Source organism: Benincasa hispida, chromosome 4 (genome assembly GCF_027475165.1).
Source record: "Benincasa hispida cultivar pf3 chromosome 4, pf3_genome.v1.1, whole genome shotgun sequence".
Lineage (NCBI taxonomy): Eukaryota > Viridiplantae > Streptophyta > Magnoliopsida > Cucurbitales > Cucurbitaceae > Benincasa > Benincasa hispida.
The window spans coordinates 66086121-66107028 of record NC_143481.1 but is presented as its reverse complement, the minus strand read 5'-3'; the positions used below and the strand labels follow the sequence as shown (position 1 = coordinate 66107028).

Genomic DNA, 20908 nt, shown 5'->3' with positions numbered 1-20908 from the left:
TTCCAATGTGGTATTCTTAGTCAGATTCGTCTCTGTTCAAATTCAAGTTTATGGACATTTGACTCATTCTAAATAGACCTTCTAAGCGTGCTATTGAGTATTCCTCCCACTACAAGAATTTTGGGGTTTAATGTCGGTTGGAAAAAGTGAAACCGAATGTATAATGTCAGTTTTAAAAAAATGGATCTTTAATGTCAATTTCAAACCGACATTGAAAATAGGGCTTAATGTCGGTTTAAAACCGACATTAAAGGTCTTTTTTTTTTTCCTACTTTATTAAAAAATCTCTTTCATTTTTCAACACTCTCGCGCCTATCTCTCCTACCCAAACCCTTTCATTTCTCTCTTACCCAAACCCTATCTCTCCTTGGTCGTGCGAATCAAGGTGTCTGTCATCCATCCGTCGTTGTCCACCGTCCGTCCATTAGTCTCCGTCACATCTGGGTCTCTCCTTGGTCGTGGGTCTCTATCAGTCTTCAACAATGCAGATCTGTAGTTCTGGGTCTCTGTCGTGGGTCTGTAAATCTGTAGAAATCAACTCTAGTTTCGTGGGTCTTCAACAACATAGATTTTTCATGGGTGTCTTCCGTCTATTGGTCTCTGTCATGCGTATCACGTCCGTTCATCAGTCGCCATCACGTTTGGGTCTCTCCTTGGCCATGGGTCTCTATCAGTCGTCAACAATGTAGATCTGTAGTCGTAGGTCTTTGCCATGGGTCGTAGATCTGTAGAAATGAACTCTAACATGTAGAAAGAGAATGAGGAAGACAAAGGAGTAGGGAAGTTGTTCTACGATTTGGCATTGTAACATGGAGAAGAGGTCAGCGAAGTTAGAGTAGAAATCAAGTCCAACCATTATTAATTCCATCTAATTATGGGGACTTCACCTTGAGTTTTTATGAGAATGGATTGTTGTACTATAACAGTGAGGGAGGGGTTGATTCGGTCCTGTTTTTTACTGATAAATATATGTGAAGTTGAAGAGAAATTAAGCCTCCAAAGCCGATTTTGGTAAGTTCATTAAATTCCTTGAATACTTCTTTATGTTCAAAATAGGAACAATTCGGAAAGTGGAATTTAATTTTGGAGAATTCAATTAAAAACAGGTGAAAGAAACTTATTGTCATGTAAGGGAAGAAGAAGCTAATGTTTTGTGTTTTTGAAGGAGTTTTAACTTCTCCATCAAGCCTTGGGTGAGTTATCTCTCTGTTATCCACTTTAGAACTGAACGTAAGGGCATATAAAGGACAATGAAAAACAACACAGAATTTCAGCTGTCAATCTTTCTTTTATTGTTGTTTTTATTTTACTGCTGATTTTTCAGTATCCTCACTTGGTTAATTCCGCTCCTAGCTTGAATCTCACAAGCTCTCTTCAATCTTAGTTCCTTGGGATAGTTTCTTGCTCGAGTTGATTTTCACATATCTTAAAACATGGTTAATGGAGAATTATTGATTTATATGGGATGAATTGTTCAATGGAATTAAGTTTATGTGTTGGTTACATTATTTTCAGAGCAAATAGAGGTCAGGGACGCATGCAACCCAGTTGGTTCTTGCCCTGAATAGTGAGTGACTCTTTTTCTTTAAACCAAAACCGTTATATTAACTGAAGCAAATAATGCCTTTATACATAGTAACTTGCTACACTATTTGATATGCAACTTATGGTTTTTTGTTGTCATGCTTGTTTGCTTGTGGTTAATGTAGATTCAAATGTTTGCAGGGGTCATCTGTTTTAACTCCTACATCAAAAGATCCCTCAAGGAAACATGTCAAGTTGGAAGATTCCATTGTGTCCTGTGCACTATCCTCTAACACAATATTTCCTGCAAAAGACAAGTAAACAACGAAATAACACAATATTTCCTTACGGTTTGAATTAACTTCTTTTAACTTTCATAAGTGAATCCCTCTAAATTCTTAGACTTTCTTTTTAGCATTATTGATTCATCGTTCGCATTTGTTAAATTGAGTTAAGAATTAAACTATTTCAGAGTAAAGTTCTTTTGTAAACTAGTTGAATTAGAATTTTTGAGCTAACTCATTTGAGCAATAATGAAATGATTTTGAGTGAAGTTTTTCATTTTGTTAGGTTTAAGTTTGACGTGTAAGGCTAAATTTTAATTCTTAGGGATTTGGAAGGAAGATAGGAAGATTGCATTGGACATGTTATAAGAAGGTTGACAAGTAGAGAAGGTGCATCCAACACAAAAAGGACTTCATAACAACATTAATAACAAGTACAAGGTAATATTTATAAGATGTTTATCTCTTCTTGGACATGTCTTATTATATATTGTTTGCCCATTTTTCTCTGCTTGTAAGAAGTCATGCTTTCGATTTGGATCAAACCTATGGTAGATGGTAGAGAGAACATAACGAAGGAGCAATTGAAAAATTATTTGGAAAATACTATATAATGGCAACAAGTTTGTGTGCACTTTTTTTTTGGGGGGGATATTTACAAGTTTTAGTTTATATTAAGTTCTCGTTCTTTTTTTATACACCAATAAAAGTTGTTTGGATCTAACAAAATTTTAATTTTTCTATGTAACACTTATGAATTTTGGAAATTTGTTGATTACCTTGGTTTTAGAGTTAAATTATCATCTCCAATTCCTCTTTTGTGACTTATTATTATGGATTTGTGAAAGCAAGTAAGAATTTATTTTGTACATGTACAGGTTGATTACCTTGGTTTTAGGGACATGTCGTTTTTAACTTTTTGACCGACATTAAAAATGGATTGGACAATAATTATATTGAATACACAAACAATAATTCTAGACAATAATTGAAAAAATGGACATGGCATTTAAAAAAATGGACAATAATTCTAGGCTTTAATGTCGGTTTAAAACCGACATTAAAGACATCCAACATTAAAGACCTTTTATAACACGATCTTCAATGTCGGTTGTCAACCGACTTTAAAGTCTTTTAATGTCAGTTTTAAACCGATATTAAAGTCCAGAATTCTTGTAGTGGCTCCATAGACGGCATCAACTATTGTTACCAAATTTTGACCAAGCTAGTGTACTTGATCTCCATGGGGTAACAACAGTAAATCTGTATTTTAGATGAAGAGAACTCGCCTACAAATAAAGAGAAACCTAGACAACGATGTGGCGTAAGCCACAACCACTTTGATGTTTAAGTTGGAAGGTTAGAAGGAGAAGATAGTATTTGATACTGGTTGGAGAACTTACTTGTCCATTTACGTTCTTCTTTGCCTTATTTATAGGTTTTGACCCTTCTCCTATTCCTTATCTGACTAGGATTTTTTACTGGACCGACTATTCATGGGTTCCCTTTGGGTCGAGACCGACTAGGTCTACATTCTTACCTAGTAATTTTAGGGTTTCATCCCTTTTTAGCTAAGCATATGTTGGGCTCATCACTCCTGGGCCATTATTGATGAGCTTGGCCACAACTTGATTGAGGCCGACCAGGCCTATCTCTCATTTGGGCTTGTTCTTCTCTCCTTTGTTTGTTGTTTGTTGACCATTTTACCATTTATTCCAGAATCCACCCACACCAATAATTAACTTCCATTCTAATATATTTGCAACAGATCTAAATGCACTCTTCAAAAAAAGGAAAAAAAAATGAAAACATGTCAATGCTAAAACAATTGAAACATACAATTTTTTCTTTTTTCTTTTTTCTTTTTTCTTTTTTCTTTTTTCTTTTTTCTTTTTTTTGAAAAACTACCACATAAAATTGGAAATTAAATTCCATAATTGAACATAAATTGAAACTATTTAAGATCTTTGGAAAAAGAATTGTCACAATACAAACAATTGCAACGATTTATTTAAATGTTGCTAGAAACTGTTGCAATTTGTTAAAGTCTTGTTGCGCTTTTTGAACTGCTGCAAAAAAAGATTGTTGCTATAAACTTGTTTTCTTGTAGTATTAATATTTATATTTGTGAACGGTGTACTTTGATATACTAAAAATGCATGTTAAATAAACCGTTGATAAACCAATTATTTACCTAATTTAATACTAACACATGTTAAATTAGTCCCTTTTTTTAAGAGAAAATGTTAAATTAATCCTGATATGCATATATAAATGTTTCATATGATTCATATCATAAAAGTGCATGTTGAATGTGTGCTAATACAATAATAATATACAACAAAATAAGCGTGTTTTTCCAAAACAAAAGAAGTGTGTTTTTCCAAAATTACCGTCTATCATTGTTTATAAAATGTTAACTTATATTTAAAGTCAAAATGATTGTAGTGATGATTTATTTATAAGGAACCAAACTGATAGAACAAAAGTGGTGTATTTTGAGTGACTTCATAGAGACTAAGACTCACTCAGGTTTTCAAGCTTTTCTCAGTTCTATAATTGCAACGTGAAAAATCAAATGACTATCTATCTTTGAAGATGGTAATTAATGCCTTATTCACAAAACTACATTTGAAATTAGCCCAAGGTTCGAACCTAAATGCCAGGAGAAATACTAATTAACTAATTCCCCTTATTCTTAAAAACAATTTTAAAAAAAAAAAAAAAAAAAACCCATTTTGCATCAATTCCCAAATTAAAGTTTATAAACATTAATATTATATTGGAAGAGAGAGACATGCATTAACGTGAGTTTGGACAATGGGACGTACGAATATAGGTATTAAAGAGCAAATTGGCATATAATTATTATTGATTAAGGACACATAACACACAGAGTCATGTGGTTTTGGTATTGTTTAAGAATAAAACTTGTAATCCTTGGCTTGCAATATGATTGTTCTCAACCCACCAATGGGTGCTAGGATCATCAAAAGCACTCCAAGGACTATAGATACCTGAAAAACGACATAACATTCAACTAAATTAATTAAGAACATTGTGTGAGAGTATTAATTTCCATTGAATTCAAGTTATAATTGAAGACATACCCAATTACTCCACCAAGACAAGCTATATTTCTTTGGTTTGTAAATGGCGAGCCACATGATGCAAGGTAGCTGGAAATGTATATAAGAGAGAAGAAAATCAAAACAAATGAAGTGTATATATGATGTTTTAAAAAGGGGTAATTAATTAAGGGAATGCAAATAATAATTAATTGTAGCTTACAAAGTATGTTGTAGGGGCAAAGACAAAGCCACCAAAGAACCCTAGCAGCCCACCGAAGAAGGGGAAGGTAATGCCAATGAACATTGTCAATCCTGCCAACAAAAACCCGCAATTTGGTTCAAATGTGTGTGTTAAAGTTCCTACTTTTATCTCTAAGGTAATGTTTGGAGGATAAAATCACTTTCATAAATTCTCGAAAAATACTGTTAATTATTTTAAATCAATTTCAATAGTCTGAAAAACGCGTTTGAAAATGTAAAACTAAACAAATGAATTGATTTTGAGTGATCACAAATATGTTTTAGAGTGATTTTAAACCTAAAAAAAGTGATTTTAACTATTTCAAAATCACTCCTAAACATGTACTTTATATTTACTCACCAACGTATATATTGCGGGATACAAAGCGAAGGAGAAAAGAAGGCTTGAAGTGCAATTTCTTGACCAACACTGTCTCAATCATGTCAAACACCGGCATTGCATAGATCTAGACAAAAAAAATGACACAATATTTACTTCAAAACAAAACAAAAACATGAATATAACAATATGGCTGACACGATTTGTATGAGAGAGAAACTAGAACATACCTCGTAAATTTGTATATAAGATTAATGGACAAATTTAAGGTACTTTTTTTCCTAGTTTCTCTCTCCTACGATAAACAATGCATAATTGTCAATCATATATTGTAGAATAATTTTTCAATACAAAACCTGGTAACTGCCAATGACATGGATGACGACGAACATGTTAGCAGTTGCAATGAGCCAGGCAGGCTTCTCGAGAGAAAGAAGAATATTGTCTTTGACAGAGTTACCGAACATCCAGTAGCCGATAATAGCAACCGGGAAGTAGCAAAGGGCGACGACAATGTAGGCAACAATGACACCTCTCCACATGGGGCCTTTGGAGGGCTTGTCCGGAGTAGAAGGGATTGTGGCTTGAATCTCTAGCACAACGTTGTGGCCTGCGTATGCAAAAGCTACGTCCCCCAAGGCTGTGAAGAAATTGAAAACGGTGCCTGGTGTGGAATGTGCTTTGTATCCATATTGCACGTCTTCTTGTATTCCCTTGTGCACCGATGCTGCCCATGCTATCGTTGAGTAACTGTTCACGTCCACCACCATAAATTAAATGTTATTGACAAGTTGGACTATTGTGTATATATTCAAGAGAAACTTTGTATATGTATCTATTAATTGTTACAGAGCAAACATATTTTATAGGATCTAGAGTTTGTCCCAAAGAGTTGAAGTTGGGTAGAGTTCCACTCCATTGTTAGGTCTAAAGAGTTTGTGCAGAGGCCAACGACTAAAATACCTTACATTGTGAGTCTCATATTTCATAACTTTCTTAGTGAACGTTTGAAGTAAATTAAAGAGTAGAGTTGTGAAGTTGTAAGCTAGGTCTAAGGGTGTACATAAAGACACCAAAACTTGATCTCATTGATTGTAACATTAGTCGATCAGTTATCGGTTTTCTCATTAAAAAAATGAAAAAAATCAACTGACCGATTGACATATGTATATTAGCCCAAGTTCCAAATCCATTACCATGATTGATTTAAATTAAAAAAGAAAAAAAGTTGAAAATCATGTTAACATAACACTAATGCTAACATATTATCAGCTCATCTTTCCTTTCATTCAACTTGGCTTTTAGCTAAAAAATAAAATAAAATAAAAAGCTATCAATCCAAATGTCATGGTTTCTTTTCAATGTTGGTTTCTCGTTAAATCAACATCGGCCAACCGATGTACATCTCTAATGAGACTCATAGTGTAAGAAGTTAAGAAAAATACTTAGATCCATTATAAACTACATTAATTTTTGTACATCCACCAAATTGTACAATCATAATTTTGACATGTGACAAATTTTTCTTACATCTTTCTATATGTGTATATATATATGATGAGCTAGAGTGAGATGTATAGAGATAAGTGTATCTTAAGATGCACCCAAGTATTGCTCAAAAATTAATAAAACATAAAAAACAATATTTGGCAAGTTACACAATTTCCAAGCATCCCCTTTATCACAAATGAAAAAGCCTAAGAAAACATCTTTTTTAAGTGAAAGAAAAGTTTATCAAGTGCAACTTATGATCGGATACTTGGGTGGAAATAGATATAACTCAAGATACATCTAAATATTTTTAATTATAAACTTGTTAAATTGTAGGTCCATGAATTCCTTGGACCGAACAAAGAGTGAAGTATACTTCTCCAACCCCAATTCTTTAGGTCAAACACGTTTTTCCACTTGTTACTACTTGTAAGTATTAGTAGAATCATAGAACGTACCTCAATGACATGACAGCAGCAGCAAGAGAGACACCGGAGATGGAATTGAAATTGGGAAGATGAGAGAGCACAAAATGAACAGAAGCAAATATCATAATGAAATAAGTCTGTTTGATTCTAGTGCAAGAAGGGCAGACAGTGTCATAAAATTTCTTCAAAGATTGGCCACCAGTAACCATATAAACAATATTGACACCGACCTCAACCACAAGCTGCTGCGGCACCACAATATAAAGCCCAAGCTTGTCACCAAACGCATACTGGCCCAGTTCATGGTACCTATCAAACCGCTTCCCCGGAACCATCTCATGCATCTCAACCATTTGCCATAGAGTGTAGAGTGTGACCACCCATGAAATCACCAGCACCGTCACGCCAGGGCCCCACCCTAGTGAAGCCATGGCTGACGGGAGGCTCAGCACGCCGGCTCCCACCATTGCCGTCACGTTGTGGAAGGCGGAGTACCACCATTTTGCGTTCCTTGACGATGTGATTGGAAGCCAATCGTCTATTTCCTTTTGTTTCTTTAGTTTCTCTTCTATCTGCTCATCAAATATTCTGTTCATTTTTTCTTTCACCTTGATTTATATAATTTTGTGTGATTTTTTAATACGACTCATGCCAACTGACTACAATTTTTATGTATTTCTTTGATCAGCAAACTACTTCTTTTAATTTCAAGTTTTGAAGAATAAGTATGTCTAAACTTTTTAAAACAATTTAGTCCATGAGTTTTTCAAAAGCTACTTTTTTTACTCTCCAAATTTTTAAAAATAAGTTTAAAGAATCCCTATACTATTTTTTATTTTTATTTTATATAATTATATGAAATTTTAAATTACAAATATTTGTTTAAAATAATTTAAGAGAGAAGAAGTAATTTTTAAACTATCAATTTTCTAATTTAAAATAATAATATATAGAATTAATGCATGGACCTTTTAAATCTATTTTTATGAATTTAGAGACTAAAAATTTGTATTTTGAAAACTTAGAAATTAAATGAACCAATTTTAACGAACTCAAGACTAAATTTTTCCTTTTTTATTTAGAATGGAAGGTTTAATAAAAGGTTTAAATTCTTGTTTGTAGTACCTAAAAGAAAGGTGATTTCTTGCATTGATTTTATAAAATTATGGATTAAAGTCAAAAGTTCTAATTTTTTATTGTTATTATTTAATAAAAACAAGACTATATGAGAACAAAGATGGATAATATTGTTAATTTTAGGATGACCTATGATTAGTGTATGGACTCAACTTTTATTATAAGCTGGCTTGACATATATATTAGTTTAGTTTAATAAGTCTTGGACTTCTTACATTTTCGTCAATATTATATATCTAAACTAATTGAATTGTACTTAGATTGGCTACCCGATCTAATCTGAAATAATTAGTAGATTTTTTTAGTTTTTAAGTTACAATAGACTAACTACACACAAACATAAGATTTCATTTGATCATGCTTTGAATAAAATCAGCAAATAATATGAAAAATTTTATTTCTATACTTGAACAAGTAATTTATAGTATTTGATAAATAAATATTAAATTATCATGTGCTTTAGATATAATACCTAAAATGAACTTAATATTAGTTTTTTTAATAGGGTATAATTATTAAATAATTGTTTAAAGCATATATATATAATACGTGTTAAATAAAATTGAAAATTAAAATTTTATTATAAAGTGCATATATAGGCTTATAGGAAAATCTAAAAAGGTAATAAATAACTTATTTTTAAAGAAATAGAAATGATTTTTATAAACACAAAAAAAAAAACGGTTAAGATTCTTAGATCTCTTCCAAAAACAATTCCAAATCCATCCTTCAGATAAGAACCAAAAATATTTTAATTTTCAAAAAGTTACAAAAAATAAATATACAAACACAATTATATAAATAATAAAAAAGACGTGGCCTAATATATATATTAAAAAAAAAAAAAAAAAGACGTGGTCTAGTTCTTAAGTATTGCATCCACGTACAAAAAGTCTACAAGGTCGATTTCAACGATGTAACACCTTTTATTGATTTGTTTGGCATCAAGTGTTTATTTTTAAATTATGATAAATAATAAGAAAAAGACAAGGCACGTGGGCCTTCGTCTACGCCCCTTTTCGTGCCTAATAATTTTATTAATATGTATTTGATTTTTTTAATAATGGATCTGTTTGATAATTATTTTAATTTTTTTTTTAAATTAAATTTATAAAAATTATTTCTACCTCTAAAAATAAAAGAGTTACTAAAAGGACCTTAATTACAAGTAAATTTTTATGTTTATAGATCTTTAAAACTTTAGATTTTATCTAATAGGTCTGCAAACTCTAAAAAAATATTAAATAGGTCTATGAATAGTTAATGAGTATACAATATTTTAAATAAGTACGCACATAATGTGATGAAAGTCCTACATAACTGACTATTAAATTATATTGCATATTAACTTTGAAACTAAATGTCACATATACACCATTTTAAATATTTACTATTACAGAAAGACAATCACTTTTATTTTAAAATAATTGTAAAGAAACAATTATCAATCATCCTTTCTTTGAGCAAAAATGATCATAGAAACTATAAAATATATATATATATATATATATATATATATAACCTCTATGCTCATTAGCCTACATTAAAAACCAAACCTACATTTGATAGGCACATTTACTTATCCAACACTTCAAACTTTTCAAATTTTTCATAATAATTTTCAAAATTTACTATACTTTCTTTATACAATTATATACTATCTTTTCTCAACTATGTACTTACATATTAAACACAGACTTTAAGTCAATCTTATCCTTAAAAAAGAAAAGTCAATCTCTTAACTTCTAAAAAGCTAACTATTTTGATAATCAAAGTAGTCTTAGCCACATTCATAACTATTTATTTGAAAACTAAATTTACAATTTTTTTTTTTTTATCCATTCTCTGTTCTTAAAGACCCAACGAAGATTTTGGAATTTTTTCAAAAAAAAATATTTTTATTTGTAGACTTTGGTTTAAAAAAATGAGTGAAAACAAGCATAAACTTTAAAAATATAAACCTAGAAATGAAATGGTTAATAATAAGCTTAATTTTTCTCAAACTTACCAACACAATGAAAGCAAGCATAAATTTTATAAGCTCATGTTTTTTCCTTCCCAAACCCATTCATAGTGAAGAATATAAGAAGGGAAAATTGAAGAAAAATTAAGGAATATAAGTGAAGAAGAGAATAACTTACAAAAGAATTAGGATCTTTATAAGCCTTAGAATCTGCTTCAAATTCAGGTGCATGAGTTCCCATCACTTCTAATTTCTCAAACTAATAAAACTCAGATTGATGAATAATTATGTATGTTCTTACACCAAACAAACTCACAACTTCTTATGCAAATAATAATGATTCTCTTCTACATTTCTATCTAAATACCAATATATATAAAAACAAGTTGCCAATATTTGTTTGTTTGACCTTTTTTTTTTTTTTCTTTTACCCAAAGACCCTCTCTAATTCATTATTTTATAATAAATCATGGGTTCATATTCCATTTTAATAAGACCTATTAAAATATTATTTAATTTGCCGGCAAAAACACTCTATTTCTCCCTCGAAATTGTCTACGAATTTCTAATCCAAACAAACACGTAAGTTATTAATATCTAGTTCGATAATAATTTTATTTCTACCTTTGAAATTTATGTTTATTTTCTCTCTGTTATTTTTTAACGTTTTTAAAATTTTACTTAACTTTTAAATTTATGAGTAGAATTTAGATTGTAGATATATAATAAAACGTAAAATTTTATGAGTGGAAGTAGTATTTGTAATTAAGTTTATTTTTTAAAAATTTAAATAAAAAGATCAATTGATTATCAAACGATAGCGAAATGTCGAGAATTTGAAGGAAACATAAAAATACCATCACTTTGTTTATTTGTTTAAATATGGATGATACACTCTGATTATGATTGTATAGGATAGCTAAAAAGGACAGCATTTTTTTCTTTAAATTGTGTGTTTTTAGGTTGGCATTTTTCCTTTTTGATTCATGTGTGAAAAGAATATTGAAACTTTTTTATGGTTACAGGTCATGATTTTCCATAAATATGTACAAAATATTAGTTTCATGTTCTGCTGACAATTGGTGTGTATGAATAAAATAGGTATTATTGTTACTTTAAATATCGATGTTTACAGAAATATTGATGTCTTAATTTTACAGAAATTTTGACAAAAATATCGAGAAAAAAAACAATATCGATTTCGATTATTTCTGGAAAAAAATATAAAAACAAAAAATTCAAGAAATAAATTTAAAATAGTAAAAATAAACTTTTCATGATTTCCAAAAAAAGTTAATATGTATATTATTTATATCACATTTATATTAGTGGTATTTGATGATTATTTTTTGTGTTTGGTGAGCTTTTCTACGATATAATGGAAATATTGATTCATTTGTCATGTCGATATCGGACTCATGAAAACGTGGAAATACCAACATTTCGACGAAAATTTAATATTATACTTTCTTAGTATAGTATAAATATTATTTTGGTTAGATTCCAAAAGTCTAATCATTTAACTTGATTTTTAGTCTTTAGTTTTTAGTTTTTCTTTTTACTATTATGTTTATCTGCTCATAATTTTTTTACAATAAAATTAACCAAACATTTGATTAAGGGGTATTTAGTTCAAAGAAGAGAAATTTGGGGTTAATTTAAACAACCTAAGTGATTCGTTAGCTCTATATATACGACTAAACAACTTTATTTAAACTTATCAGCTCTTCGAACTAAACAACTTTAATTTTGGTCCTTAAACGACCTTTAGAGTTGAAAAAAAGTGGATAACGCACGAGTATTTTTATTGGTTATAAATTAGAACTCTTATAATTTTCTCTTTTTAAAAAAAAAAAATGGAAGCACTTAAAAAGTGTTTTTTAAAAAAGAGATAAACAGTACTTCTCGCTTTAAACACTTTCATTCTTAAACCTCTTTTGCAATAAACATTTTCTCCCTAATTTCTCACTACTTATTTAACTTTCAAATTTCAATTAATTTTGTCCACTACACATTTTGTGAATAGATTATGAATTCATATACCATCAATCAAGATAATAGAAATTTGAGTTTCTTACCCTACAAATGGTTGAATTCAGAAAATTTCTTTGTCCACATGCTTCTATCCACTCTATTTGTAACGAAAAATAGCATGAAGGATTAAACATCACAAAACGAAATGGTTGAATTCAGAAAATTTTCTATCCACTCTATTTGTAACGAAAAATAACAAAACGAAAAGATCGAAAGATAGAAACAAGATAAAAATAGCATGAAGGATTAAACATCGCTTCAACACTGATTTATATTCACCGAATTGGTAGAAACACTGCAAGTATATTTTATAAGTAAATAAAAAACTAAACACTAACACACCAACTTATACCACTAATCTTAAAATTCTCCTTAATCACTCACACTAAGCTATTAGGTCACCTCCCTCCTACTTAGGAGGTACCACCTTAAATAAAAGCCACTAACATTATCTTTTTAAGACTAAAGCAATTACTTGCAAATTAAGTTTGCATTCATTTTCGACATCTTTTCTTAATTTCTCTCCACTTCATAAGTGCTTTCTAAGCATTTAGGACTCTCTTTGATATTGTTGTACCTTTTAAGATAATTGCTAGTAACAGTATTTTTTTTAAAAAAAAATTGATAAATTTTAAATTTAAAACTAAAAGAGCAGGCAAGAATTTTTAGTAAATTTAAACTAGATTTGATGTGACTTACCTATAATAATTAAATTAAATATATTATATAATATCCCTAAGTTGATATTTAATATATGAATTTCATAAGTTAATTATTTATAATTTCTATAGTTTTACAAATTACATATTTTTTTTCGTTAAATTATATGATAAAGTATAGAAATGAAATTGTGTAAATTATCCACTCTATTTTCGTTAAATCATTGTTATATAAAATTAAAATGAAGAATAGTATTTCAATTTAAATATTTTAATATAAGTTAATTTTTTTTAAGAAAAAATACATTGTGTAAATTAAATTGTAAAATATTTTATTTAATGTAAATTATTTTGTACAAGTTTAGGAAATCAATTTAAAAAAATACATGGTGTAAATTAAATTGTAAAATATTTTAAATAATATAAATTATTTTGTACAAGTTTAGGAAATCAGTTGTTATAAAAATGTTGAATTTATTATAAATATTACGATAATAGATGTCCATTAGATGGACATATTTAGTATTCATTGACTATGTGTCGTACCCCATTTTTCCAAGTGTTGTATGTGTCGCAATATTATATTAGTGTCCATGTAATCCACCTCCTACTTGTCAAATTGCCTATAAATAGTGGCATTTTGTGGATTTTGTAACACACACAACATTGGTAAGTAATCCAAAAGGTTAGCAGGAAATCTCCTAATTTTCCCATTTCTATAATTTTTTTTATTTAATTTAATTATTTAGTTATTTTATTTTATTTTGAATATATTTTATTATTATATTATATTTTCTCTATATTCGTGTTTTGTTATGCTCCTCAATTTTGCAACACGTTATCAGCATGAGCTCCTATCGTTTTCCTCATAGATCCTAAAGGTATGTCGTTTTTCTCTCTTCGTTATAATTAGTAAATTAAATGTTGTTTTATATATTTGATATATATTAAATTTCTAATATAAATATAGTATTTTTTTTAATAGTGTTACTATGAAAAATATTATAAAATTAGAATTTGTAGCATTTGATATTTATGGTAATAATTATTTGTCATTAGTGTTTGATACAAAAATACACCTGAATGTCATAAAAGTGTGATCATTAGAAAATAATTTTTCTTCCTAAAGCTCATCGTAAATGAATGCACTTAAGGCTCCAAAATTTTAAATCAATATTTAGAGAAGACATTTTTCTATATTTTGAATATGCTCTTGTAGTAGCAATATCGAAAGAAATATTTCAAAAGTATTATGCACTCATCTGATGTCTTCTCGTGGCTAAATTAAATAACGAGTTATTGATAAGAAAACTATGAATCTCAGCCAACTAAAGCAACATCATTTCTTGAAGTGAATGTTGTAAATTTTGACAATTGTAATCGCGGTAAAGGAAGAAATAATTACTTTTCGTAGTTTGTCATTATAATCATCCAAATTTTAAAAGAACCATACAAAATGATGATCACAAAGGAAAAAATCCACAAGATAAAAGTTCAAAAAGTGTTGAAAATAAATGCTTCCAATGCAGAATGACTGGGCATTGGTCACGTATCTGTCGTATGACAAAACACTTAGTTGATCTCTATTAAACTTGAAAGAAAAAGGGAAAAATGTGGCAGCAAATTTTGCATGCCACGATAATGAGATATTTGACCCATTAATATAACAGATTTGGATGTAGGACATTTTTTTCAAATCTCTTAAAGAAAAAAAGGCACAATTAATGGGATAACAAGCGTTTCTTTTGATTTTGAGAATATTTAGTATTAATGTTGCCCATTTTTTTCTATTTTCATTTTTTCTCTGGGTTAATGTTAACTTTTTTATATTCCAAGTGTTGTTTTTTCTTATTGTAATTGTTTTCTTTTAATGAAAAAATATGGATCATTTTCATATGTTAGATGATTAAAAAATGAGCAAAGAAGATTTATGTCTGGCAGACAGTGCAATTACACATACAATACTTACAAGTAGAAAATATTTTTCCAAACTGACAATGCTAGAAACAAAAGTCAAGGTTCTGCAAACCTAATTGAGGGTTTGAAAAAGCAAATATTATTTTGCCTAGAGGAACAAAATTTACAATTCACAATGCATTGTTCTCTAGTCAATCAAAGAGAAATTTTACTTAGTTTTAAAGATATACATTGCAGTGGTTATCATATTGAGACTAATATAAAGAATAATACGGAGTATCTTTATATCATATCTACTGTCTCATATGAAAAACGTATATTGGAAGAGTTTCCTGCTTTATCTTCTAGATTATATTATACTCATATACGAGTAATTGAAACATATGCAACAATGAATTTGAAGTTCATGAATCCAAACATATTTAGAATTTGGCATGACCAATTGGGTTAGCCAGGACTTTAACGATGAGGAGAATTATTGAGAATTCAAATGGACACACCTTGAAGAGCCAGAAGATTCTTCATTCTAATGAATTATCATGTGATGTTTGCTCTCAAGGCAAATTAATAACTAGAACATCACCAGCCAAAGTGGGAATTGAATCCCCTGCATTTTTAGAACGAATTCATGATGTTACATGTGGACATATTAACCCACTGAGTGGACCATTTAGATATTTTATGGTATTAATAAATGCATCCAGTAGATGTTCACACATGTGCTTATTATCAAGTCAAAATCTAGCATTTGCAAGATTACTTGCTCAAATAATTAAGTTAAGAGCACAATTTTCTGATTCTACCATTAAGACCATTCGTCTTGATAATGTTGGTATGAATTTACGTCCCAAGCTTTTGATAATTATTGTATGTCAACTGGGATAACTAGTGAATATCTTGTAGCTCATGTTCATACATAAAATGGTTTAGCAAAATCATTCATAAAACGTTTGCAATTAATTGTAAGACCATTACTTATGAGAGCTAAGCTTTCTACAAATGTATAGGGACATATTATTTTGTATTCAGCATCATTTATACGCATTAGGCCAATAGCTTATCATAAGCACTCACCATTACAACTAGCCTATGGTTATGAGCCAAATATTTCCCATTTGATAATTTTTGGATGTGTAGTATATGTTCCAATTGTTCCACCACAATATATTAAGATGGGTCCTCAAAGGAGGTTAGTTAGATATGATTCCCTATTAATTATAAAATATCTTGAACCCCTGACAGGTGATGTATTTACTACACGGTTTGCTGATTGCTATTTGAATGGGACAAATTTTCCAATATTAGTGGGAGAAATTAAGAAGTTGAGAAAAAGAAATTACATGGAATACATCATTATTATCTCATTTATATTCCTGTACAGATCAATGTGAACTTGAAGTTCAGAAGATAATTCATTTGCAAAATATAGCAAATTAGTTACCATATGCATTTATAGATGCAAAGAAAGTAACTAAATCACATATATCAGCTGCAAATATTTCATCGAAAATTAATATTCGAACACAATAAGTTATCACTAATGAATCTAGAACATGTCAGAAGCGTGGTAGACCAATGGGTTCAAGAGATAAAAATCCTTGAATACAAAAAATAATTAATAGTAAAAAGAACTTGGTTGAGCATGTAACTACCCATGAAGAAATACTTGACATGACTAGTGAGAAAAATGAAATACCTAAAGATAATAACGATATTTCAATAAACTGTGTCATGGCAGGAAAAAGATGGAACCGAAATAATGTAGTTATTGGCAACATTTTTGCGTATAATGTTGCTCTTGATATTATATCTGAAAATGAGGATCTGAACCAAAATCTGTTAAAGTATGTCGACATAGAAAAGATTGGCTTCAGTGGAAGGAAGCAATCGAGGTAGAATTAAACTCACTTTCAAAACATCGGATTTTTGGACCAATAGTCCAAACATTAGAAGGTGTCATACCTGTGGAATACAAATGGATATTTGTGAGAAAAAGAAATGAAAATAATGTGGCCATAAGATATAAAGCAAAATTAGTTGCACAAGGTTTCTCACACAGACCTGGTATTGATTATGAGGAAATATTCTTCGGTGGTGGAGGTAATTACACTAAGATATTTAATTGGCCTGATTGTAAATCTAGGATATGCATCTTATGGTGTATTCATGGCATATTTATATGAATCTCTTGATAATGATATTTATATGAGAATCCTAGAAGAATTTTAAAGTACCTAAAACATATAAATCAGATTCCCGAGAATTGTATTCAATAAAGTTACAAAGATCATTATATGAATTGAAACAATCAAGACGAATGTGGTAAAACCACCTGAGTGGATATTTATTGAAATAAGGATATCAAAATTGTTGGGATTTGTGTGCTAAATCTCTCTTGTATTCTCGTAATTTGTAAACTCTGTACAAACAAATTGTTATTAGTAAAATAATTGTTATTTTATGAGCATACACTCAATCCAATAAACTAAGATCCTAGGTTATTTTATGTAATTTAAACACGTATGTAGAGACATACGGGTATGTCATGTTTAAATGATAACCTAAACGGTCTGTAGTAAATGGATAAGGCTAGGTACCTTATCCTAGTGACACTACAGATACGACCCGCTTTATAAATGTTACAAGTGTTGTAAAGTGCTACAAATGATCTAATCCCGACCATTCATGTGGAGACAAGTGAGCGAGGGTATCCTACAAAAAGAATTTGTATAAAACCGGACCACTAAATGATTAGTCTCATTATATAACATCGTTAATAGTAGAGACTTACATTTCACCATGATGACCATAGGTGACATGACCTGAATCCTAAGTTATGAACTTCTGTCTATAATGGTGGTCCTTTGATTTGTATGGATGAGAGTGGCCAGATTGCCGACCCAATATGCCTACCATTTTGGGAATTCATCTAATTGGGCAGTTGGGAACATGGCTACACAAGACGAAATTCACTTCTTCCTGATGTCGGGATAAGTAGATAAATTGCTCCCTTAAGGTCTGATTTTAGGACTTGAACAATGTGGTCACACTCTCTCTTGGCCCAAGAGGGATTTGGTCATTGTTGGATTATGACTTATTGTTCATTAGAGGGATTGGTGGTACAGAAGTTAGATGTAACTGCAGGGCAAAACAATAATTTTGGCTCAGCTGTACATACGAGCAATTTGTGAAGGGTTATTGCATTATTGACTGGTTATATCTAATGGACACAAAAATATATCTGTAGTGTGGAGAGTGCAGTTGTCGGTCTTTAGTGAAGTGACTGACAGTTAATGAATGTTGGATAATTTAATTAAAAAGTTTAATTAATTATCCAAGTACCTAGTCCATGAGGTCCCCTATGTAGCTCAATAGAGATTTATTGAGAATAAATTTTGGATTAATTGTAATTGTTCAAAGTATATGAGAAAATTAATTGTATGTGATATAATTAATTTAATTTAATTATATATGATATAATTACTATAATGTATTTGATACATTATAATATAAAGTTTATTTGAGAGGAAATAAATTTTTTAATGTGATTCAAATATTAATTATGTGAATTAGATTCATATAATTAATTTTAATGAATTTATATTAAAAACCATGCATTAACGAGAGAATGAAAAACTATAGGTTATATTATATTTAATACAATATTAAACTATAGGTTATATATTATATTTGATATAACATATAATTTAATATATATTATATAAGAAGATGGTTATCATTTAAAAATATATTAAATGGTTTATTAAAATAAATTTTAATTTATTTTTTAAAATATTATTGGGAGAGAGTTGTAACTCCCTCCCCTTTTTCTCTCTAAACGTGGGTGTGTGGGAAAGTAAAAAGGGAAGCTTTTCTTCTTCTTCACATAAGAGATTACAGAATGCTTCAAGTTTTTTTTTAGACTTTTTTAATCTCCCTCTCTCCCAAAATTCACAGAGCCCACATAACTCCTAGATTCTCATCCCAAGAGAATACATAAGGCTTCTTGTGGTGGTGTCCATAGTTCAAGGGTTTCGAGTTTGTGACACTATATGGCCATTTTGGATCAATCTGTTCGTGACCATTTTAGAGAAGAAGAATTATATGAAGACTAGGTTTTCATCAAGGGTAAGGTTTTCTAGAAACCCTATTTTCCTTTTCTTAATTTTTTGGCATGTTGTAAATTTTAATTTGAATGCATAATTTTATTCTATAATTTTTCGTTATGTGAAAAATCGGGATGATCCACGTTTCCGCTCAGGGCATTTACATGTGTTTTTATAAAGAAATCACTGTCAGAATTTGCTATTATAACGGTATATGTTAATGATTTAAATAGAATTGGAACTCTTGAAGAACTTTCAAAGGCAATGGAATATCTTGATAAAGAATTTAATATGAAAGATCTCGAAAAAACAAAATTTTGACTTGACTTGCAAATTAAACATTTAGCATATGGGATATTTGTTCATTAAACAACTTATACAGGAAATCTTTTTAAAAGAATTTATATGGACAAAGTACATCCATTGAATATTCCAATGGAAGTTCATTCACTAAATGTGAAGAAAGATATATTTCGACTTCGAGATTATAACGAAGAACTTCTTGGTCCAAAAGTATCATATCTTAGTGCAATTTGTGCACTTATGTATCTTGTTAATAATATAAGATCAGATATTGTATTTTTAGTAACTTTATTAGCAAGATATAGTTCTTCTCTAATAAAAAGACATTGGAACGGATTAAGCATATACTTCATTATCTCCAAGGAAAGATTGATATACATTTGCTTATTCAAATAAATCAAATTTTGATATAGTTGATTATGTAAATTCTGGATATTTATCCTCAAATAACCCGACAACCCAACTCAGACTATCCAACCCAAAATATAAGGGTTGGGTTAGGTCAGTTTTATTTTTGGATTGGGTTGGGTTAAACTTTTTCTATTTTTATTGGGTTGGGTAGGGTTAGGTTGCAGGTTGGCTAAAAAAAAATTGAACCCGAATTTTATATATATAAATAAAATATACTATATATAATTCTCTTTGTTTAAAATATGATTACTTTATATTGATCAATTTATGAATTTTAAATATTTTTCTTTTAAAATTGTTATGATATTTGTCTTTATTTGAAGTTTGCAATAAATATCTTAGATACTTGGTATTTAGCATTTGAATTTTGTGAGATTTTAGTTATTAGTCATGTATTATATATAAATTTACATATTTTTAATTAAACACAACCCAACCCAACCCAAATTTTAAAGGTTGAGTTGGGTTGGGTTAGAGACTATATTTTGGTTCTTTGGGTTGCCAACTCAACCAACCCGTATTTTCGAGTTGGTCCAAAAAATACCCTCAACCCAACACAACCCAACCCATGTACACCCTATTTATCTAATCAACACAAATTTAGATCTCAAATAGATTATCTATTCATATGTGGAGAAATTGTTGTATCGTGACTATCAGTAAAACAAACCATAATGGCTACTTCCTCAAATGTTGAAATTCTTGCAATTCACGAGATTAATCGAGAAAGTGTATGGCTAATACCAATGATTCAGCACATTCGTGAAACATATAGCTTGTCTTCTAATAAAAATCTTGCAAGAATATCATACGAAGACAATACAACATATATAATCCTAAATCACAGGAGGATATATTAAAGGAGATAGAACAAAGCATATTTCACTAATGTTTTTCTATACTCGTGATCTTGAAGAAAATGATTACATCACTGTACAACAAAATTTATTCGAAGGATAACCTGACAAACTTATTTACAAAATCATAACCACAACCTTTG

At 29.7% G+C, this 20908-nt stretch overlaps 1 protein-coding gene and 1 long non-coding RNA gene across 3 annotated transcripts; one reads left to right on the top strand and one right to left on the bottom strand.

Moving 5' to 3' along the window:
- The first annotated feature begins 297 nt into the window (after positions 1–297).
- LOC120075219 (uncharacterized) lies at positions 298–2442 on the top strand. Of its 2 annotated transcripts, XR_005481230.2 has the most exons (5): positions 298–1011; positions 1107–1193; positions 1516–1567; positions 1726–1841; positions 2134–2442. It is a non-coding gene; the product is annotated as an uncharacterized LOC120075219 (long non-coding RNA). The 2 variants fall into 2 exon arrangements; XR_005481231.2 differs by lacking the exon at positions 1107–1193 and having other exon boundaries at positions 299–1011.
- Positions 2443–4650: 2208 nt separating this feature from the next.
- On the bottom strand, positions 4651–10924 carry LOC120075217 (lysine histidine transporter 1-like). Its single transcript, XM_039028429.2, has 7 exons — positions 10657–10924; positions 7409–7950; positions 5816–6209; positions 5481–5586; positions 5100–5191; positions 4919–4987; positions 4651–4825 (listed from the first exon to the last, which is right to left on the bottom strand). The coding sequence occupies exons 1-7, from the start codon at positions 10717–10719 to the stop codon at positions 4727–4729; spliced, it is 1365 nt and encodes a 454-aa protein (XP_038884357.1). The 5' UTR covers positions 10720–10924; the 3' UTR covers positions 4651–4726.
- Between the last annotated feature and the right edge of the window lie 9984 nt (positions 10925–20908).

Bases quoted from the DNA above. Each gene is read 5' to 3' on its own strand.
- LOC120075217 (XM_039028429.2), bottom strand. From the start codon at position 10,719: ATGGGAACTCATGCACCTGAATTTGAAGCAGATTCTAAGGCTTATAAA. The intron at 5,587-5,815 runs GTTTTGTATTGA...TTTTTTGTCTAG, and splicing joins ATGTCATTGGCAGTTACCAG to ATCTATGCAATGCCGGTGTT. The intron at 4,988-5,099 runs GTAAGCTACAAT...ATACATTTCCAG, and splicing joins TTGCCCCTACAACATACTTT to CTACCTTGCATCATGTGGCT.